Source organism: Sebastes fasciatus, chromosome 9, assembly GCF_043250625.1.
Source record: "Sebastes fasciatus isolate fSebFas1 chromosome 9, fSebFas1.pri, whole genome shotgun sequence".
NCBI lineage: Eukaryota > Metazoa > Chordata > Actinopteri > Perciformes > Sebastidae > Sebastes > Sebastes fasciatus.
In genome coordinates this window covers 17,891,962-17,916,475 of record NC_133803.1, presented here as the reverse complement: position 1 = coordinate 17,916,475, position 24,514 = coordinate 17,891,962, and the positions used below count along the sequence as shown (strand labels likewise).

The following is a 24,514-nucleotide window of genomic DNA, read 5'->3' as shown; positions in this document are numbered from 1 at the left end:
AACCCCAGGTGGTGATCAGGGATGGTAACATGAGACAGGTAGGAAATAGCTTCAAAGCAATTTGACCAAGTTTATGCCTGAGAAGACATGACTGACATGACTTATGATCCATGGAGGAAGGGATGACTGACTATCAATAATTACACAGGATGGAGGCATGTGCACGACCACTAATTTAACTGTGACAGGCACAATTAAACTAAAGGCAGGATCAACTGTAAACAGCGTCATTGCTGTCAGAATCCTATGGCGGCCTCTGATTGATGATATACTGTTAGAGCCTAATTACCCATTTCAGAAACCGTCCCACCGAAGCCAACAAGTCCTACCAACTGGAAAATAAGCTAAATCAGCAACATGTCATCCAGCACATGGAAACTATGGGCCTCATTCAGCAACCGTTGTTAAGAAGACATTTCTACTAAAAACCCACTAACTCATGATGATTCTGGCATTCACCAACGTCGTCTTATTTGGGATTTGTTCGTAGGTAAGAACAGAATCTATACGCACCTTCAAGAGAACTCGTACGCACATTTGAGTGCTGACATGTTTATGCAAAGTAACTGGTTACTGTGTTTTCTTCATTTCTACAGTTGTATAACATAGGATTCAAATTACAATCATATTTTCATCATTTTTAATATTTTATTAATTATTTTCAATATTTTACAAAGTATTATGGTCTTTTAAAATAAACACTAAAATAGCACTTCAACGCCGAACAAGTAATATCATCCAATGCATCTTTTTCTATGTTGTTTTATATCCATTACTGAAGCTACTAAATATGATCGCTCGTTTGGTGTTCACTTCCTGCAGAAGTACCTCCACTTCAGAACTATTGAAAAACCTTGTTTTATGTTTGGAGTAGTAGTAGTAGTAGTAAGTTATGTCAGTCCATATTGTCAACTTTCCAAAAGGAATGCACATGAAAATAAAGAAATAACAATAAGGCATTAAATTAAAGGCAAATCAAAAAATACTGTCCAAAAAGGTGTAGGCCTGAACACTTTCACTACTTGGTTTACAGAAACAAAATCAAAGTTCCACTTGTTTCATACAAAATACCTCAGTTTTATATTTGTTTACCACCTTATTTTTTAGGGTTTTTTTTAATATGCAAAGTGAACTACACATTGTTAATTTCTTGTTTAAATGTACTTATTCCTCTAAATTCATACCAGCTCTCTCTAATTTCTAGCAATCTCTGAATACAGTCAGGAAGCAGATTATTTTTGTGCTTTGTAAATTATCTCTGCAGTTTTAAGATCAACTAAATCACAAATTTTTAAGTATGTAAGTTAAAAAATAGTGCACTGGTTGGTTTGTAATAATCCGATCAATTTACGATCCTTATAGCTCTCTTCCACTGTAGCATAAAAATGTGATTAGTGTTAGTTTTGTAGGTGTTTCCCCAAACCTCTACACAGTAATGTATGGAACTACATATGAGATAATACATTATATATAGTGAGTTCTGATTTGAATTACAGTATATATACAGTATAGTTTTAGATAATATCGCAATGGTTTTAGACAATTGTATTTTTACATTATTTATTGGTGGTTTCCAACATAAATTTATGATCAATTATCACTCCCAGAAAGTAATTTCCATACACTTTCTATTTCAACAACATTTAACATAATTTTTACTCGATTATTGATTTGCTGATAACCAAATATGATACACTTTCGTCCGGTGTTCCACTCTCTTTACACTCTCGTTTGGCCATTATTGACTTAATTCTCTCTTTTCAAGCTCTTTGTGTGCACACGGCCCTGCAGTCTTATGCCCTTTCATGGGGATTGGCATGGCGTTACCTATGTTAATTAGGATCAAATGGCACACGCCTTCAACTCAGGAGGACAATGGGAGTCATCGTTAAAAAAACACAGGTACAAACAATTCTGAGGTTTAAGAACACATTGTGAATCTGACGTAAACTTTTCTTAGGACCTTAAGAACACATTTAAGAATAAACTTAGGAAGATATTGGTGAATGAGGCCAAATGTTTACATCAAGATACGGAAAAGACTAACTAGGCACACTAGAGTTGCCTCTAAGCTCTTTAGTTTCTTGGTGCTGTACAGAATTGTTGTACCAGACTAGTTGTTATTATTAGAGAAGCTAGGCGCCATTACATTTTTACTCACTTCACTTCAGGGAAACCAAACTCGTAGTGAAGAGCGTGACCAATGTTCTGAACAGCTAGCGATATAAATCATTAGGTTTGGTTCACCTAAAAATACATGGTTTTCTCTGAAAGCTATAAACAGAGAGTTGAGTTTGTGCCCTTGTGTTTTTCCTGCATAGTGCTTGTGGTGGAAAATTGCCTCCATCTCAGGGTACTGGAGTTGTGTTTCATGCTGTGAGGCGTGTGTATTAAAGTTTGAGCTTGTGCAACACAGAGGGGTCAGTCTGCGGCTGCCATCCCGTGAAGTCGAGTTTACTGCAGCATTCATACAAATGAGCATTTGGGTCAGGACCACATGTTGTTTGATCGTACTGTAAACTCTGAAAACACAACTTGCAATATAATACAAATAATGTGCGGTTACAACCTGTGTCAGTAATCTGTGTTTGTGTTTTTTAGGGAAAACAGTTTGCTATTAAATGCTATTATTTTGGTCAATTTGCATTATATTTATTTGATCTCATTTAATTTACGTCAATTTACCTATTTTAACTGATTTTGTTATAATTTTTAATTGTTTTCATTTATGTTTTTATGTGTTCTTATGTTGTTCTAATACATTTCTTCACCTTCTCTGTGCCTAAAAGTTGCTACAAACAAACTTGCCTGCATCGTGAGTTTATTGCATCATATCGTATCATGTCTCAAGATGTGCAACAGACTAGGTCCTCCCAAAGTGGGTAGTTATATTCATTATTAATTATTACTGTATTATTCAATATTTTTGTGCTTGCAATACAGAACGCAGAACATTCAATCGCTTCATTAAAATGCCTAAAAGTTACACATGACAAAATGGTGCAGCCATAATTATTGCTACTTCCACCACATTATTATTATTTCTAGAATAATTTACCACTTTTGTAGCATTACTGTACTGTAATATGCAACACTTTGGTATGTAGCGATCACTAAAAACAGTGATTGTCAAAGTGGGGTCCGTGGCACTCTGTCAAGGGGTATGCGATATAATTTGCTATAAATTTTAAAATTGTGCTGTATCATTAAAAAGTGCATATCTACAGATAAGGACCATTTACGCCAATAAAACAAGCATATTGTGTCCAATACTACCACCCACATTAGCTTTGGGCCAATAGAAACTCTGTTAAGAGTGTGACACACAACAATAAGTTTATTATTTTTAAGTTGAAGCACTTACTGAAAGTCATCTTTACACTGATATTTATACATATCTGGATTTATTAGGACTATGCCAGTCTTGCTACTGTTCATTTTATGAATGCTTTTAAGATCAATTACTCAAAAAGTATGTTTTCAAGCTGAGTCCAAATGCAATTTCAACAAAATGACTCTGTTTAAAAGGGTATATAAATATTAACATGACTCAAATGTGTTTCTGTTTATCACTATGACACAGATCTGAAGTATATAGGTTGAAAAGTTCTAGAATACAAATAGCTCAGACGGCATCTAAGAGTACAACTGGTAGTACGCATTATGCTTAATTGGTGTCACGATTATGAGCTGGTCCTTGGAACATTTTCTCCCCTGTAAGGGATCCCTGGCCCCAAAAAGTTTTGGAGCCCTTGATTTAAAATATGGACTGAGATAATGACTCCCTTTGCACGGACAGATAACACAAGAGTTCTCAACTTGGAAAGATATTTTGATTCCGTAAACTAAAAAAAGAAGTCGATACCTCTGTAACGAGAAGAGTAATAAAAGGAGAGTCGTCATAATGATGTAGAAATGATTTTCATGGTGGATTTGGACTGAACTGTAAACTAAGTAGAGCTGCAGCCTGTTTCATAAGCATCTTCCAAGATAAAGTACTTCAGAACTAAGCCCTAGCCAGTAGTTTTGTAAATACTGCAGGACCACAACATTTTCACCAGCAGCAGCAGCAGCAGCAGCAGCAGCAGCAGCAGCAGCATAGCCAGTGACACCGTATGCAAAGGATAAAATTAGACTGAATTCCCTGCAGGTTCAAGGTGAATAAAATTTGATGTTATTCCCCAGTGAGGGTTTTCATTTTTGTGTTCTTCACAAGGTGCCTACACATTTATCTTTCCAGTGACTCTTTCTTTGCATATTTTCTTTAATCCCCCTGCTGATACAAGTGCTCATGTCCCCAAGGCTCCTCATAGCCTCCTCTGTGGGCATCAATCTTACTATGTACAACTTCAGGGCTCGCTTCTTCCACAACTCATTTTCCACCAGAAATTGAGTTTTTTTCATAACTGGTCCACTAAAAAGTCACACAAATACAAACTACTATATGTTTAGGGACACTTCAATCCGTCACATATATATTTATGACATAGATAATGGTTGTAGCACTCAAGAGAGAATCTCCTAATATGTGATAAATCTAGTTTGTGTAATGCATGGTTTAATGTAATTCATTATTTATTTACGATCATTTGTATTTACGCTGGCATTAATGTCAACCATTATTGCAGTGATCATGAACTGCAGCAATCTAATAAACATAAAGAAACAACACTGTGTCAGTATCTAATTAAATTGTTTAACAAGGGGTAATGACTGCATATATAATCCAAATTAAACTTTAAAAATATGATATTGCTACCAACAAGATTGCAAAAACAATTAACACCTTACACCAAATGGAAATGGCCCTATAAAGATGGTAATACCTTGCAACAAATACCCGAGAGATGGTGCAAAGGAGAGTCAAATCAAAAGAAAATCTCATTTGAAACGTCCCATGAGTTTGGCTCATTATTCTGTGCGCATAGACTTTGGCCTGTGAGGGCAGCCGGCGCTGGAGCAGCCACTAACTTCCAGTTGATTAATGAGGCAACTGCAGCGGGGAGGTGGAGGAAGCGCGAGCTCCACAGAACTCCCAAGAAGCTGATGGGACAGCAGGACACCATGACTATGCGAAAGCACCCAGCGGAGTCTGCTTACTTGAGAAAGCAGCGGCAATTAAAGCAAATTAGATAAAAGCTGCAAAGGCAGAGGGTGCATGCAAGTCACCAATTTGTTTCTGATGTGAATTATATGAATTATCCAGTTAACATCAGACAAGGGCGGACATTTGTTTTTCACAATGCCACCTGTTTTGTTTGGTTTTATTGGAATGTCCTGTTATATCAGTTATTTATTGCAAATGTCATTTTCTCTTTCTCAGCTGTATGCTCGGTGATCATTGACAGCTTGTCTTAAAGGTACAGTGTTTAGGATTCGGCGGCATCTAGCGGTGTGGTTGCAGATTGCAACAAACTGAGTAACCCTTTCGCTCACTCCTCCCTTTCCAAGACCGCAAGCCGCCGAGTGCAAAACCGCGGTAACGGCGTTCGCCTCACTCAGAGACCATCTTTACTATGATAACACTACTTTAGGAACAACGGAAGTCAGACGGCGGCTACCGGTACCATGGTTTTACGTTACCGCAGTTTCACAAATGTGTCAGAGAACTATGGTGGCCTTCAGGTAATGTAAAAATGTGAAAGCCTCTTTAAATAAAGTGTTTGATTTTCTTTCCTTCTGGGCTACTGTAGAAACATGGCGGAGCAACATGACGGACTCCAAGATGACAAAGGCCCAATTCAAATCCTGCCCCTACACCCTCTCCCTACCTACTTCCACTCCGTTCGCTTGGAGGGTCCGCCATATTAAGTGCCATCCCAAAACTATTCGCGGGGACTGGAAGTGGGTTATGAAACCTTCCAACAGCGAGCCTGCATCCATGCCGATTTAACCAGCAGCCCTTACTGATGACGTGCAACGCTGTTTTGTGTTCGTCATGGAACACGCTCACCTTTCAGTTCCATGCGACTACCCGTATAAACATGTAATCTGCTCAAACTGATAGACATTTAATCTATTCTACTTTATTGTCATACAGATATCAACAACTTAATGTAAATAGATTGTATTTAGGATCAAATATACCCTTGACCAGTCTAGAAAAACAGTAAACATGTTCATTAGATTGTAAATTGTTGTATATATATCTATATATAAATACACATACATACATACATACATATATACACAACATATATTTCTTATTTTTACTCCTATCAGGAGCAATAACCCCATAATTTATTATATCTTCAACTGTACAATACTGACTTATATACTGACTGCTATAATTTGGTGCAATAATTCAGCTGTGCAATAATCTCGTTTACACTGGCATTAACACTGCATTTATTTATACAGTACATTTAAAATAATATTCTTGTTTTACTCTATTCTTGCATTTTATAAATGCATGCATTTATATTATTTGCATATATCCTATTTTTCAGCATTATTATTTGCACTTTTGTTATATATATTTCTTATTTATATTTTCTTATGATTTCTATATATATATATATATATATTGGACTGAAAGCAACTACCGAGCGCAAGTAAAACGTCCGCCTAAAAAGTGCTCTACAAAAGTAAACAATTATTTCTATTCTATTGTCATATTCTACCGAAATGGCCTTTGTTGAACAATAAGATATCATAAATATGGTCTCTTTGCTTCTATACTCATTGATGAAGAGGACCCGCTCTCTATGTAGATATGAAGTGCTCATTCTAAGCTAATGAAAACAAAGGATGAAGGGGTTTACCAAGGGAAAATGTAAAATTGCAGAGACATAAATGAGGGGAAAATAATCTCAGAGGTCATGTAAAATTACTTTGACAATCAATCTGGTAATTCAATGTTGCCTTGATAATCAAACATAAACACTTTGTGGAATATAAGACCTTCTCTTTATGATTATAAACATCCAGCATTCAATTCAGTATACATTTGGCATGCACTACAAGAGGATGAAGGTAAAGCGTTATTGTTCCCTTTCAAAGATTCTGAGAATCATCTTGTAATCTTTAAATGTTAAATACGTTCAGACTCTGAAATATCCTACCCTTCACCCCCTGTACTGTACTTTCTTCTTCTATACTGTATATGACTTAAAGAACGGATGCCAGACAGCATTGGCAGTAACCTTGAAACCACTTCTCCAAAAATAATAAGCTGAAAGCATGGGCCGGACTCGAAAGAGGCGAAGCTATGACACTTCAAGAATGCTGCCAGGACAAACTGTGCTCCAAACAAAACAATGAATCAATGTGAAGAGCCACCTGCAGTTTTTACTCCAGAAAGTTCAATGCAGGCTTGTTTTTACAGCAGACACTGATATCCAGGGCAACCGGAGGAGGATCCAAAGTCTTGTAACCCACTTGTGTGTGATACCCATTAACCTAACTGTACGTTACTGGAGCAAATGAGGCTCATTACCTAAATCATGGGTGAAGCGATAATGTCTCATAAACAAGCTCACCAGATCATGAGTGCCACCCAGCGAGCCTCCAGCAACTTGTCTACTTCACATGGCGAGGAACACAATTTGGCTGCTAATGACAAATACGTTACAATTGTGTCTGATTCCCGTTTGTGAATTATTTATGGGGCAAGGCATTAGCATATATAGACTCGACTTGGCTAAAGCTGAACAGATCACCAAAACCGTGAGCACGGCACACAGTGACAATACGTCGGACTCAATGATCAACGATCCAATATCATCGAAGCAAAATTAAAACATCGATATAAATCATCTTTAAGACACGCCTTTATTTTGAAATTCCTATGGAATGTCTGTGTCACCTTTTCCATCCAAGCACACCTCCTTCCTAAACATTCAAACGGTGTTTAAACATGAGAAATGTGGCACTTTAGAGGTCTATTTTAATTATTTTTATTGAATAGAATAAATTGGTTTTCATATAAATGTCTTGAAGAACCCATTTATAAAATTCTCAAATCATATTTTGGTGTTTTGGTTTTTTTTTAATAATTTTTTTGATTATAATATTGTATCGTGATAAAACTTGTGATTTACACCCCTAGTGATTTATACAGAATTTAGCAGCAATGAGAAAGAATAGAAATCTAATGTTGAACACTACCATACTTTCGATTTTTCTTAGACCAGGCTACATTAAACAATGAAACATTAAAAAAATCAGAATGTTGTGTTTCAGCCATACAGCACTTTTTTTCTAGCAGGCTCACAGGCATTGACCGGTATCAAAGTTCTGATTTAATACGCTCAGCAGAAACAATACACAATAAATTACATTTTAATTGATTGCTGTAAACCTTTGTTTTATCAACTGTGACACGCTCAGTTAGCCAGCAGTTTAGCACCGGCGTTTTACAACCGCATGTCACCGGTCGTAACACGAGGTGAGGTATTTGATTTGAAGTGGCCGCTTCATATATTATGATGACAAATATAACACCAAGTGGGATTTAAAGCCCACGAGGAAATGCTGATGATGTAAAGATAATACTGCTTTTGTAGTTTTCAGCTTTGACCTTTTCCAGAGATAGTTGCCCCTTTGAGGCAAATGACATGGCTGTGCATGTGGAACTGGGATGCAGCAAAAATCTCTTCCACTCCCTTTTGTAAACAGCATCATGAAAATCTGGTGAGGGATCAAAGCTGTACGATTGCATTCAAATATTATGCTTTCATTGTGGAAGTCCCAGACGATCCATCTATATTATACAAACAAACCAGCTGAATACAAGCTGCTTACCAGAGAGTCCTGTGTCACAGATGCATCTGAAGGAAGTGGGCAAACCTTGAACGCACGTCCCATTTTCACAAATTCTTTCACAGTTTTCTTTTCCGACGACTTCGGAACAGTTGACGCCTAAAACAAACGGCAGGTCAGTAACAAAGAAACACACGGAGATAAAACGATATGCCTGGGTTATGAAGTTCATGGGCAATGCACAAAAGCTATAGCTGGTGTTATTTATTAGACTTTTCTAATTGAAAAACTAGGAATGAAACATGTGCTGTATTGCAGAGAGAGTGCACGTTGGCAGCAAAGAGATTAAGAAAGAGGTCATTAGGAATGCAAGCTGTTTTAATATTAATTCTGTTTGCGTTAGATGCGCGTGTTTGGGTTCATGCTGAATGACATTAACTTGATGTGTCCAATAAATATATAATTAAGAAGGCGGCTTGCATTGAAGTTATTTTTATATTATTTTAGTTACTCTCGACTAATTTGAGAGTAAAATTCTGTCAAATGCATCAACCAGATTACACGAAAACAAATGGTGGGTTTCTCCAGGGAGTTCTTTCATGCAGACATACCGGCATATCAAAAAAATATTTGATTTAAAGAGGACCTTTTATGCTTTTTCCCCCTTTCTTTTAGTGTGTTATATAGTTTTTTTTGTGCATGTAAAAGGTCTGCAAAGTTACAAAGCCCAAAGTCTAGGGCAATGGAGTTACTCTCCCCCAAAGAAACACTGCTCCTGAACTGCCTGAAACACCTTGTTGAAGTCTTGTTTTTTTTCCGTAACGTGGTGATGTCATCAAGTAATACATTTGCATAATACCTAACTAGTGGCTAGTATGGCACGCCCTCAAATAAAGCTAGTTAAAGCGGAGCTGGAGGAGAGTCCGAAGGTTTGGTTCTGTTGACCAATCATAACAGAGTGGGCCAGCTGACCAATCAGAGCAGACTGGGCTTTTTGGGCTCAAACAGAGCGTTTCAGAGAGAAGGTGAAAAGAGGTGCTGCAGCACAGCTGGTATGAGAAAAATAAAGTTTTTTTTTATGATTAAAGCATGTTTCAAGTAGAAACCCAACATACAACAATGAACCTAAAAATAAGCATAATAGGTCCTCTTTAAAGCAATTTCATCGCACAAAAGAGGTAAAACTAGGGATGCACCGATCCAACTTTTTCAGTCCCGGTACCGATAGCGATACCTGGGCTTTGGGTATCGGCCAATACCGAGTACCTAGCCGATACCAGTGTTTAAATAATAAGCTGTATGCCTCACTGTGTGGAAGTGACTGGGATCAATCTTTTATGTTAAAGCAACATCAGGCTTGACTTAAACATTGCTTTCCTAACCGTGTAAAAAAAAATTTGGCCAATAAATACATAGATATATAGATTGATTTAATTGTTATTTATTATTAAAATTATAAATCGTACACCAGCAACTTGGTAAAACAACTTCAAAATAAACCATTTTAATGCAGCAACAAATTGGTCAAAACTTAAACAGGAATTAAAATTACAGTATATAATGTATATAGTATACAAACATAAAATTGAATTTAATAGATCGTCCCCATTGTCACCGATATCCGATGTAGCTATTTGAGTCGGTATCAGCCCGATCCAGTATTAGTGCATCCCTAAGTAAAAATCAATGAAGTGTAGTGAATTTTTAGATTTTCTTTTAGATTTCAAAGAAGTTAAGAGAGCTCAACAATTGGGATCGGTGGGTTTTTGTTGTCCTTACCTGTAAAATGTGGAGGACACAGACATTTATATGTTCTGTGGTTTGGATCTGTGGATCCATTGCTCAAACAGACTCCTTTGTTTTCACAAGGGTTATCCAAACAAGCATCAGACTTTTCACAAAACCTCCCGGAGTAGTGGTGGTGGCATCGACAGTGGTATGCACCTTCCCAGAGGCCTGTTTGACAAACACCGCTCCCTGAACAAAGTCGAAGCAGAGGAGAACGCTGACAAAGTTGCGTTTTAACAGACACATTCAGCCGTAAGCCAAGCTTGCACAGCTGCGCGTCTCCCTCATGCAGCGCGATGAAGTAATGGTGACCCGGGACGAGCCACTTGGCCTCGACTTGCTCACTTCCATTTATATTGTGGGGGAAAAGAAACTGGTCTTTTATCTGTCCACTTGTAGAACAGCCCTCAAAGCTGTCTTTTGACACATTGAGGAGTCTGATGCCGTATGACTTCAGTGTTTCATCAGCGGACATTAGCAGCTTGTCTCCATGTTGTAGCTGAAGTGGGCATATCTGTGGGAAGTTGACAGGGTGCCCAGCTGACTCCGCTCCTTCTTGAGAATCCCAACACTCAGAAACGCTCCTACAGATGTTTCCTATGAGTGTCCAATTCATTTGGATTGCATGTTGTTTAGGGTGCCATTGGAGTGAAGCTTTTCTGTTGCAAACCGTTTGGCAGTGGATCATGTGGACAGCCACAAAGACGGCAATCAAGTAAAACAACGATGCTCCCATGTTTCCTCTCTCTTATTGTTTAATAAAATCAATCTGAGACTTTTAAACTCGACTTGTCTCATCTGGAGAATAGATGATGAATGGGTTGTATTCATGAGACGCTGTTCCACGTACTCCAAGAAGTCCACATGAAGAGTAGTAACCTGAGGAAAACAAAGATTGAGATTAATGATTTGCAAAAGGAAGTTGAGTTCAACAAAACCTATAATGTTTTTATAATATTTTGTTATTTCTACACCTTAAAACTTGATGAACTAGAATTGCCACCTCATAGTTGTATGCCTCCACCAACCAGTCAAGTTGCAGTTTACATGCATGTCTGTGCAAAATTTCATCACTTTTATCCTATTTGTGTGAAATTGTCTTAATTGGCATGTGAATTCTTGAGTTATGGCCAAAAAATAAGCTTTGAGAGGTCACAGTGACCTTGACCTTTGACCATGGACTGTACTGTATATAAGAGGTGGACATAGTCACCGTGACATCACCCATTGGTTTGTGGACTGCCGTTTTGAAGCCTTGAATTCTGCAATTTAGCCGTCATCATCTTGGTTTTAGACTGTCGCTATCTTGGTTTTTTGCAACCAAGTGACACAAGAGGGTGGAGCTTAGTACAACCGAATGATGAATAAGACATTTTTAGGCAACCGAAAAGGTTATAATTAACTTTTATGAACTGAAAACACACTGTGAAAGGGTTAAAATTCTTAGACAAAAACACGGACAACTCACAGACCAGACAACGCCGTGGTAGCGACCTCTCAATCACAAGGTAACCACGCCATTAAGCATACCCTGCTTTATGGTCTATTTGACTCTAAATGGGACCATAATTTACTAAATGAACATCATGCTGCATTGAAGACGACTTTAAACTAGCGATTAAGACCATAAACTCATGTTTACAATGTTTACTGAGGTAATAAATCAAGTGAGAAGTAGGGTCATTTTCTCATAGACTTCTATACAATCAGACTTCTTTTAGCAACCAGAGGAGTCGCCCCCTGCTGGCTTTTAGAAAGAATGCAAGTTTAAGGCACTTCACCATTGGCTTTACTTCTCAGACCCGGCGGTAGTCCACTGCCTTTGACCACCAAAATCGAATCAGTTCATCCTTCAGTCCAAGTTAACATTTGTGCCAAATTTGAAGAAACTCCATCAAGAGCGTTCATGAGAATAAGACGGACTGACAGACAACCCTAAAACATAATGCCTCAGCCATGGAGGCATAAAGACCACAACCACACGGCTATCATGAACACTTTGTTTCATTGTAACAAACAGACTTGTGGCTTCAGCGAGTCACAGCAGCCTCGGCCTCCCCGAGGTTTTATACAGAGAGTGACAATGTCAGATAAAATATTCTCTCTTCCCTGCCGGTGCCTGATACCTCAATGTCACGCAGGCAGATGAGTTAAAGCAGACAGCATTGTCTTTTTCCCTCAGGCCCTTTTCATCCGCGCGCAGGAGATAAAACAACAAAGTCGAGAAGCCTCCCTGCAAGAGAAAAACTCTGCTCCTTGATCAGCTCACAAGGGCTGATATGAATAACTGCATGGTGATAAGTAATAAAACGCTGAATATGGAACAACAATATCAATAAAAGGGGGAGTGATAAAGTGAATGAGATTGCGAGTATTATCATGAGGGCTGTGTGGGCACCCAGAAGACCTCATTTACATGAGATGAGGTTGGCTATTGTGTTCCACTGAACAAATCGGAAAGGAGACACCCGATTTCTGAGGGAAAAAAATATTGAATTCAGATTCAAATAAAGAAGATAAAATGTGTTTGTGCATGTAGTTTCTGCAGGATATTCATTATTAGCAGCATTGGAGGAATCTATTTTTGATTCAACCTTTATTTAAAGCTGCTCTAATCAATATTTTTATATTAACAATGAATCAAATGACTGTCTAATGTGAAAAGATTCCCCCGTAGTTACGAACCTATAGTATACAGAGAATTATCCCTTCAGCTCTACAGGGCAAGGGACACTACCAAAGGGGTCACTACCTTAGTTTTTAGCCTTGCCAGCTTATTTACTTTACTTTTCCTGTAGAAGTTAATCAGAGAAGAAGAACATAACACAAAGTGTACATGAAAAATTAGTAAGACTGTATTAAAAGGGAAAAAGCAGGACAGCTTGTTAATCTATCTACTGTGTTTCTGCTCAATTTTGTGATCCAAATGAAATCAATGCAAACATTATGATTGTGAGATAATAAAAGAGAAAAGCCAACCTCCATAATATGACTTTATAACCTTCATGAGTATTTGATCAAATACAACTTACATTTAAAGGTGCTAAATGAGAGATTGAGCGCATACATTGCCTCTGCACAGCTCTCAACATAGCGACAGCTGAGCCGCCGGCTTGTAGCTAACAGTGCAAAGCGGCGACCAGTGGGTCACGCTCACATGCACAAGCCGGCCCGGCGATGTCAACAAATCACAGAGAAGTTCGGATTACATCACACACAGAGGGAGAGTGATTTCAATCTCTGCTCAGGTAGACATTACTCCTATATATCTTTACATAGACAATAGTAGTTTGCTGCTATATTAATGCTGTGAATATCGTATAGAGCAACAATAAGCTGACTTCAATATAGCTGAATCTGTCATTTCTGTATTAAGGCTCCACATTTCACAGAACTTTCCCTCAGATTCTTTAATGTGTGAGTTTGTTGACTTCCTGCTTCTCTGTTCAAAACTGTCTGTCTGGAGAAATATCGGATAATGAACAGCTCAATGTCACCGCAACAAAAAGACAACAAGCATCATTCTCAAGAATCATTTTCTTCTGAAATGTGTCTTTTGTAACATTTTAAATAGCATCTCAAAAAACATAATCAAACCCACAGCTAGTGTAGAATAATGTGTCTAGACTCATACTGCCTCTAAACATATTCAGTACATAAAATATACAACATTTTCCAGTATTTTTTTTTTTTTAACTCCTTCCCGCTCAGAATAAAAACGCAACCGTACAGTTACTTCATTGATAAACACAAAATCACCCTATTCAGCAAGCTAATCTTAGCATTTAATGTGAGCATTAGGTTGGATCCTACTCTATTATTTCCCCGCCTTGCCAGAGAAACACATCTCTAAATAACTACTAATGATACTCCATGTCTGCTGGATGTGTAAATAAGCAACCATTTTCTAACACGCTCACCTGATCAACTTATACGGGTATATCAAGTGTTCACAGCTTGTTGCGCTGCTGCCAAAAACAAGTACTTCATACTTACAAGCCCAGGATCAACCTGGAGAGCCGCCTTTAGATTTTAAACCAATTTCTAACTCAATGTCCTAGCCAAGGTAGGCAGCAATAACGATGAGTTTGAGACTAACAACATATGAGATCATAACTAAAGATAAAAGTGATACTAAGATCATAAATACAATTGCCAAAAATAATACAAAAGATAACCCAGAAACAATCTAAAGTGGCACTTAAAGACAACCTAAACACAGTTCAAATCAATACAAAATAAATTAAACTAGGGCTGGGCGATATGGCCAAAATATTCACACTATATGTAATTTCATATATCAATAACAATATAAATCAGGATATAGCATGTTTTCTGGTAGTTCAATAAATAAAAAGTCTATATAAAATAACCATATGGTAAAACCTATTTTGTATACACCTGTGTGAATTAAATACTTGACAAATTAAGTTTAATTAACAACTTTAGTGCAAAATGAACATAACAGTTTGAATGAAATTAAAGAGAAAAATGAATACATATTTCCAGCTATACACTGTTTACATGCATGCACACAAATACAGAGTAAATACCTGAGTTTTACCAGATTTTCTGAGAAAGTTGTGTTAGTATGTGCTTATTATTATCAATTTAGACGTAATTGTGTGTATCACAACAAGTCAATATATGATTTAATCATGAAATGAGTCCATTGAAATACAATAAATTATCATATTGAATTATCGCCCAGCCCAATCAAAAAATGGAATAAGACTAACACACGTTATTCTAATACGCCCCAAAACAATGACTGCTAGAACAGTTTCTGCAGCTGTGGGTAGTGCTGTTCTAGCAGTGGTGACTGACATCAGTTGTCTATACAGTAATGTGATTTTGGCAGGAGTTCATGACTGGTACTGCAAATATATATTGGACTTTTATAGCAGCTGCCACAATTCAATAATACACGGCATACTGTACAATAATATATATAATACAACAATGGACTTATTTTCACCTCATCTACCAAACATAACAAGACCTTGGTCGCCTCGACAGCGATCCTGTCTCACCAAGATCTGTGATCCAAAGTTGGAGCAGAGAGACAGCTGGGATAAAAAGAACATCTTATATCACCACGCATGTGACAGCAAACTGGCAACGTCCACAAGCAGCAGGAGGAACGGATCGATGCTCGAGGAAACGCTGTAGCCAGGGGGAAAAATTGCAGGAAATACTGCCATTTTTTTGTCCTCATTTTCCACAGATGTGCAGCAAGGAAGCAACACACATGCAAAGCCTAATGGTTTATATTCTAGTCAATACATTTGATCCCAATACAGATTTTTTACAACAACCTCTAATACAATTTGTCCAGTGCAAAAAAGAGTGAGATATTCAGAGGCTGCTTCGACTCTACACAGCTTGCATGATGAATGCAATAAAGCACATTCATTCTTCTTAATTGTGCAGCAATTCAAATTCATTTAATCTGAATTACATTCAATACTAATTTGCACCATTAGAGCAATCTATACTCTTGGCCTCCACCTAGATAAACAGACCAAAAGATTTTCTGGGATATTAAGACGCCTTAAAGGTATTGATCAGTCAGGATTAAACCGCGGGCCACACTCTGGAGTGGTTCAAGTAATAAGGGCCGCGGGGTCAGAAGCAAGGTCACGTATGTGGGGGGGTTGGCTAAATGCCTCGCACAGCCTCCTGCTTTCATTAGAGCTCAGTTCCACCCACATTTTAGGATGCCAATCACGCAGGTGTGCAGGGGGCAATGGATCAAGGGAGCTGTGTAAATCCTCGCTTGACTGATGACTGAGAGAGACGCCGAGAGGACACAACAAATTATCACATCAAACTGGTGGGCCTACATGTCATACGACAAAAAATAGGCTACAACTAGGGATGTCACAATACCAGAAATTAAGTTGTTGATACCAATACCAGTGGAATTCCACAATTCTCGATACCAATTCTATACCACGGTAAAAAAATAAAGTAAAACAATAAATCTCATGTACTTCAACATACACTCCTTTATTACCGTTTGCATACTGGTTATTGTTATGAGGTTACATAGCTCATAATTCAATCTCTATTATCTATTTTATATTGCTGTGAAAACATATCCGTCAAATAACTGGGTGTTTCTAGGTTCTCGCCAAAAACGACATTTTACAAAATTACATATGAACACATCATGACAACGTTACAATTTACCTGCGCCAACATTCATTTTTACTGAATAGAGCCTGAATGCATCATAATGTAAATCAATGCCACCTCCAATGTTGAAATCTGTAGGATGAGAGCTAGTAAGCTGTAAGTAGCACAGTCCTGCACGGAGCTAACAGCTAACGTTAACTAGCTCTCGTCATGCTGATTTCAACACAGATTGGTTGTTCATAATGTAGCATTATCAGGGAAAAAATAGGGTTGATAGTGAGTTTACTGCATCCCAAACACATTGTCTATCGTCCCCAAGACAACGGGGCACGGTTAGTCTCGAGCTGTGATTGTACCTAGAAGAACGAGTAACGTCACGCTTTCAGAATTTTGGCATCGACTCGGTACTAAAATATCGGTTCTTGTGACATCCCTCGCTACAACTGTTAAAATGCTTGTTCCATTAATTGATTAGGTGATGGGCAGAGAAGTCATCTGCTAAATTTGTTATAATTGATTAATTGTTGAAGTAATTTGTTATTAGCAAAAATGTATTAGTTCAGTGTCTCAAATGTGAATATTTGGTGTTTTCTTAGTCTTCTTATGACAGTAAATTGACTGAATTTCCATTTTGGACTTTTATTTGGACAAAACAAGCAATTGTTATATGTCAACTTGGGTCCTGGGAAGCTGTGGTGGCTACTTTTCACTATCATATGACTTAACAATTCACATAATTATCATGAAAATGATGGGCAGATTAATTAATAATTAGATAATCATTGGTTGCAGCCCTGTAGGCTACATACCATTAAAAAAATAAGCACTAGACGAGCTCTTTCATAACAAAGCCCACAGAATACAGTTTGATCGTAAACTAGGCCACATCTGAAAACATTTGCCAACTTGCCCATCTAATGAGAACAAAAATTGCATTTTCTTTTTTTCTACACAAGTTGCAAAGTTTGGCTCATTAAGCCGTCAGCGCGATGCACAGACGGTGATGAAGATGTTGGCTAGCGAGTGAGGCGCAACCGCTAGTTACAGTATAATGGCACTTATGCAAGAATGAGGACGCACAGGTGTAAGTTGAGGCAAACACTGTCGAGATAAATAGTGCAAGCCTCCTTGTGTATGGTAATTTCTCATTATGATTTCCTTGATTCAGAACTTCTCAGAGCCCGACAGCTGCAGTGACTGAACGTTGTTAGTGTTTTGTGCTGTATTGTGAGTGCACTGTTGTTTGCCTGCTCAGGGAAAAGGGGAGGACTTCTCGGAAAGTTATATTTGTATTGCATGTTAAATAAAGTAGAATAAAAATAGCCTATCAATTCAAGTTGTAAGCCGAAGTCGCTACACTGATGAAAGCTACTGCTTTTCTGTCATATATTCCTCAGGAGCATCAACGAGAAAGAGCCCTTTACAAATCTCTCCACCTCAATGGAGCTGCTGAAATGATTTAATCAGAGGGTGAGAGCAAATATCTCTCCAGTTATCACTACAGATGAGGCAGACAGACTTTATGACTGCCATTATGGAGTCCACGGCCTTTTTTTAATCTCACCAATAATTTGGCAGAGAAAGAACAGCATCTCTCACCAGCATTCCAATTCATTCTAAAAAGCCCAGAGTCCTTTCTTTGTGACAAATAAAACAATCTTTTGGAAAGTTATTTCACCTGAAAAAGCAGTCTCAAAGTAAAAAGAAACACAGGCTTTAAATCAACTGGCACAGAACTCATTTCTCTGTCCACTCACTGTTTAACAGTCTATTTCATTCTGACAACACCGCGGTGATGGATTTGGTAGACGGCGTCCCATTTCAGAGTAGGTTAGAGCAGAAAGAGGTCAACCGCCATCATCATTAAGTGCGCTGGATGGAAAGCAGACGTGTTACTGAACACATTTACAAATCAAATCAGCTCCAAGATTTGCGATGACGGACCAGGAACATTATCATTACTTGATCATGTGAAACATAATAACTCTCCTGCACCTAAGCTTCAAAACCTATAAAAATCTGTTTCGTTTTCAGTGTTCTATCACCAGCAGGATGCCACTTAAACAGCACCGAGCCATTGATGAGAGTGCGGAGCCACTGGAGGACTGATAAGCCAAACACCAGCAGGCTGCTGGCCACAGCCGCTGCCGACTGATCACTGGTGCTCCCTGGGTAGCTATCTGCATCACCGCTAATCAGTTATAACACTGATGAGCACCCGGGCCCCGTAACCCTGAAAACCAACCCCACATCAATTTTCTCACTCTAAATGCCCAGTAATTGAAGCCAATGGAAAAACCAATTTTAACTGAAATTCCAGGATCGTTTTGTGAACCGCTAACATTAATTTACTGGGTAATAGCAAAAAGAAAATGATATCATTCTGAATTATAATAATAATAATAATAATAATATATTAGATTTATATAGCGCTTTTTAGTAATCTCAAAGACGCTTATAATTATATCTCAGGATTGTTACGAGAGCATGGAACGTTACTTTCACCTACACAAATATACATTTTTTTTTGTTCTCCATAACCCCAAGGAGCATTTCAAACTGCAACAGTAGGATGTTTCCAAGACCAATACCTCAAAGAAGTTATAACCATGGGTTAAATTAGGCCAGAGCCAGCAGCAGCACAGCTCCACCAGCGTGACTTCACCTCTATGAATTGCTCATTTTTGTTTGAGGCCATACCTTCATCAGTCACCAGCCCCCCTGTAGTATAGAATGCAGTGTTTCCTGTTTATTTGGTGCTCTGGAGGAGAACCTCAATAAAGCAAGGTTGTGCGTCTTTGTTTGTTTGTAACACTTGTGCAGACCTTCGGGGAATTGCGGTATATACTATTTCAATCACAGAGAGCCTTAAGAGAAAAAAAGGAAATACTGCAGGTCTATGACGCAGCATGCACGGCCACATAATCATTATAAAGTGATAGGTTAGTACTGTATGTGGTACATCTGCAGAACCAGGGAATTGCTTTTTGATTGTATCACTATAGTGGGTAAGACAATGTTTGAATTAAAAAGTTAATTTTTTTATGTTCACCAACACTGAGCAAGCTGCTCCTTGGTGTTAACAGGTGTTGTTGCTTGAGTTGAAACAGTTCAACTCACTTCAATCAGGCAAACAAATCCTCACCATACCCCCTACGCCTTCTACCGGAAAGATCTAGTGCACTTATTCGCAAAAAATTAATCAGCCGTGACAGCGACGCTGGTATTGTTTTCAACTTATGAGTCTCTGTGTGTGTCATCATGGCAAAATGTGTTCCTGGAGACACTTACTGTAGCGGGAACTAGCACAGAAGTGGTTCGGGGTACTTTGTGAGGTGTTTATACAGTATGTCTATAGACAGATTTTGTCACCGCGATAAGAGTCACAACCATGCCAGATGCAGTCACGAAACGTTAAAGATATATAGTTGAGATCAAAATGAAGGTTGGGTTCGAAGATGGGTGCAGAGGTAAGGGGGTAGGAAATACGTCCCTAGCCCGATTTGGCGTCGCGGCTGGTGTGATCCCAATGCAAGATGGTCTCTAGTTAAGATTTGTTTCGCACTTCTTTTGCTCTGATATGAGCTGAAGCTCAACACAAATGGAGAAAACCAAACCTGCTAAATCTGATACTATAAATACATATACATTCTATGGTGAGAATAGAGCTACAGTATATAATAATGAAAATACAACTAAATGTTATGAGATTGCCCTCGGAACATATTTCACAGTTTCTAACGGTGTGCTAATGATAAAAGATTAAGATGGCTTAACAGTTTTATCTACCAACAGAAACAAAAATACATCCAGCATACAGTATAAGGGCTATGGTATGGCACAGTTGATTGTTGGAGATATTTGCTCTGTGTGCTTCACCTGATTTCATTTTCAAAATATAGCTGCTAAAAAATCACATGAATACACAGACTAAATAAAGATGGCAAACACTTTTCTTATCACAAGTAGGTCATGTCTCACTGTTGAGCCCTATTAGCATCATATATCTTGTCATACACGTATACAGTACAGTGTTTGAGTTTTGATCACCCTTGGCAGTATAGGAGGAGGCAGTCTCATTCAGTCAGGCTCTCGGGGCCCTTATATCCACCACATCAGTCATGTGTATTGTTTTTCAGTAGTGAGTTTATGGGGATTTTATGCCATTTTCTCCCTCCTGTGTTACTGCACAGATTGCGTCTATACAGAAGACCAGGTTCCAAATGGTCTGAGCAGGTAAGTGTTGTACATCACAGTGTAAGAGAGTCCACCTGCTCTGAGACTGGCCAGCACGCTGCAGCTCCTTCACACATTTCAAAGCTGAAGTAGGCCTGCAGCCAAGGGGTCTGCACTAAACAACAGCTTAGCGTTAAACTCCACCGACGCGTCTCTCTGCCCCCATTCTGCAAGGCCCAGGATTTACTACAGACGGGTAATCTGACTAGTAGGGTGCACTGAAACACATGGACCATCTGCCACCACATGCAGCAGCACACTACTAGCAGCCATCTCTGCTGACTGACAATAACGCTGTAAGGTTACATCGTGTGTGCCGGTAAGATGCATGCTCACCATTAAGTTGAAAAGGTGGTCCGCCCTGGGAAGGCGACTTGTAACATCATTTGGGAGAGTTTCTCATTCAGAGCTGAGACGTGTCTCTCTCTGGGGGATATGACAGCTGAGCTGGTCTAAGCGCACACGGGAGGAAACATGTTGCTAAGGTAATGTGATCAGACGCTGAGGGCTGAAGGCGGGCCTGCCTGCCTGCTGAGGAGATATGGCCCTCTGGGGCAGCGGGGGGGCGGGGATACAGCCTGCCTGATTGATTATTTAATTAAGCTTAACTAAATATTCATTAGCCAAGCACATCTTATGAAAATAAACTGAAGCTCTCTCAGTGAATGGGAATTATTTTATATAGTGACTGTGGGGGGGGAAACATTTAAAAATTAAACTGACTGGACTGTCTTATAACACTAATTGGCCCATAGCAGATCTGGAAACACATTATTAAAGCAGAAGTAGGCAGATAAGAGCAAATGTGTTAAAAAAAAAACTTATTTTTATAAAATGGTCAGGTAATAGGACAGGTAATCTGAAAAAATGTGCTCCATTGTCCTCCAGTGCTCCTAATGGGATCTGCAAGATTTCACAGACCGGAGGAAAACAACCAATCAGAGCCGAGCTGGAGCCTGCCGTCTCTGAGCAGCTGTCAATCACTCTTGTTCCGATCAAACGGTCAAACTAAGCAGCGCTGATCAAATATGAATTAATATTCTGTTAGCTGTTTAGCTGTAATGACAGAGTGTGTGAACTGGGCACAATGTTGAGATCAGTTGAGGAAATACCAAGCACCGCCCACCAGCAGAGCAAACTCTCTCATTTAACAGCTAAACGGTACACTACAAGATGTTTCTGAAAACGTTTGAGGTGAGAAATCGGCATTACAGTAACATAATATGAATTCATATTTGATCAGCGTTGCCTAGTTTGACCGTTTGATCAGAGTTTGCAAGTGATTTACAGCTACCTCTGTTGAATGAACAGCCAATAGGAACACTCTTTCTCTGAAATATCCTGTGATTGGCCAAAGTCTCCCGTCACAGGCTAGATTTTTTAAAGCCTAAAAACAGAGCCATGAGGAGGTGCAGAAGTCTAGTTTTCTCTCAGAACACTTGAATTAAAATATGTTGAAAGGTTATTATGGAATTTTTGCCTACTGGCACTTTAAGACCCCAAAACTACTTTAACTGTTTATTCAATGAATTGATACTTTGCCATGGATCTTAACTGATTTGGTTGATAATTAAATGAAGATTACACTATCAATAATGCAGCTATTCAGAAACTTGAATACTGTAGGACTTTTAATGTTGCACTGGATTAAAGGAGACAGTTTGTCATTTTGGGAAATGCATTTATTTGCTTTCTTGATGAGTGTTAGCTCAAGTCAATTTTATGTAAGTAGCCCAATATCACAAATCACAAATTTGCCTCAGGGGGCTTTACAATCTGTACAAGATACGACACCCTCTGTGTTTTACAGTACGATCCTCACATCGGATGAGGAAAAACAAAACCTCAGGAAGAGCAACTGAGGAGGGATCCCTCTTCCAGGACAGACAGACATGCATTTTAATGTGTACAGAGTAACAACATAATGAAAATACAACATAGACAATCCATATGACAAATTGTACACATATAATGTGATCATATATGAAGAGATGGATCCAGGAGATGTCAAGCAGCTTCCAGGCGTCGCCAAACAGATTGAGCCTTAGCAACACAACCTCCTCTCCACCATGTAACCTAGAGAGAGGGAAAGATCTTTTGTATTGTATTCATTCATGTCATATTTAATGTTTATTTGCCCAAGGAATGTTTTCGACAGCTTGTGCATGATGTTTTTTTTGTAATGACCTACATCCCCTTCACTGTACAGCTAACTTCACACCAGGGATCTGCACTGCAATCAGTCTTGTACTGGTGGTTGCTGAGCAACAGTATAAGTAAGGGGTTAAGTGCCTTGCTCCAGGGCAAATCGGTGGTAGTTGCCGAGGGACAGGAGAGTGTTGGCCATTTATAAGTTTCCTCCAGCTGGCCAGGGATCCAACTTGGATACGGTCCATTTGTCTGTCCAGGAAATGTACCTAAGGAAATGAGTTTAGTCATTCAGAGATATCTTCCATCTTATCAGAATATTGTTGTACATGTCATTTTACTACAATAAAAATAAAAGCACTGATTATTATGGACACCTGTCCAAAGCACTGACATGATTCTTGACCTACTTTAAAGCCCCACCAGCAGAGAAACACAGAGCGAGATGGCAGATGTTTCCATAAAGGTCACTGGCTTCTGTTACACCTTACTTTACTTGATTGTTTGCTCACAGTAGGATTCACACTTTTCATTTTTTTACGAGTCTAGATTCCTCTGTGGTTTATGTGGTCTATACTCATTCTGCCCTCTACAAGCTTTCGCCCTACAGAAGCTCTGCAAATAATAGTCTTGCCAGTAGTCAGTTTCAAGTAATTTCAGGATCAATTTTAAAACGACTGTTCTTATCAAAATACATCAGCATGAAACACCCATCTGACCTTAAGATTTGACATATTCTATCTCCTATGCTTATCCTGGTGAAAGACATTTAAGTTCTCAAATTTGGTTTGCTTCCCCACTGTGACTAGATTAACGAGCTGCCCTTTTGCTTGTAGCGTCGGCCATATTTCCTGCAGCTTTAGGTATCTTCATTAGATGTAGAAATATTGACCTTCAGTGCTTTTTATGAGAATGTATAACAGAGAAAAGCAAGCATTTATCTATATAGCTCTGCAAACTATTCTCATCATTCCTGTACTGTACCAAGTCCAGGGCTGGTATTTTCTATTGCATTTTGAGTTCTTATACGTTGTTCTTATTTTATTTCTTTTGATTCCTATTTCTGAATTTGTTTTTTACAATAAAAATACATTTACAACCATTGCAGTGAATTGGTGAGTGCAATCGGCCACTCTGCTCTCTTAAAACCTCCTTACCACCAAACAAGAAATGAAAAAGACTTTATTGTAGTCCAATAAAATGTAATGATTCTGATTATAAGAGGACTTGTTCGGTCAGTATAGTGCTAAAAAATAATTGAAATGGAGGCCAGCTTTATGTACTATTTGATCCAAACTACATTATGTCCACTATTCCAACACGCCAAGAAATCTATAGGAAGTTGTACTGACACTAAAATGATCACATTTTAATGACTGCAAAGGTTTGCTTGTCATCTGGTGCATATAAGGCCAGAAAATGTTTATTAATTACACAATTTATTGAATTTAATTTGCCTAAAGGTCTTGGTAACAATTAACTTTAAAATAATTAAGTG

At 38.5% G+C, this 24,514-nt stretch overlaps 1 protein-coding gene across 1 annotated transcript in view; it reads right to left on the bottom strand.

Moving 5' to 3' along the window:
• eys (eyes shut homolog) overlaps positions 1-21,346 on the bottom strand; it is a 206,291-nt gene extending 184,945 nt beyond the window's left edge. Inside the window, exons 1-3 of the mRNA XM_074646369.1 lie at positions 21,205-21,346; positions 10,483-11,370; positions 8,746-8,862 (exon numbers count right to left, since the gene is read on the bottom strand). Coding sequence (XP_074502470.1) covers positions 8,746-8,862; positions 10,483-11,227 — 862 coding nt within the window. The 5' untranslated portion in view covers positions 11,228-11,370; positions 21,205-21,346. The remainder of the gene's footprint in view (positions 1-8,745; positions 8,863-10,482; positions 11,371-21,204) is intronic.
• Between the last annotated feature and the right edge of the window lie 3,168 nt (positions 21,347-24,514).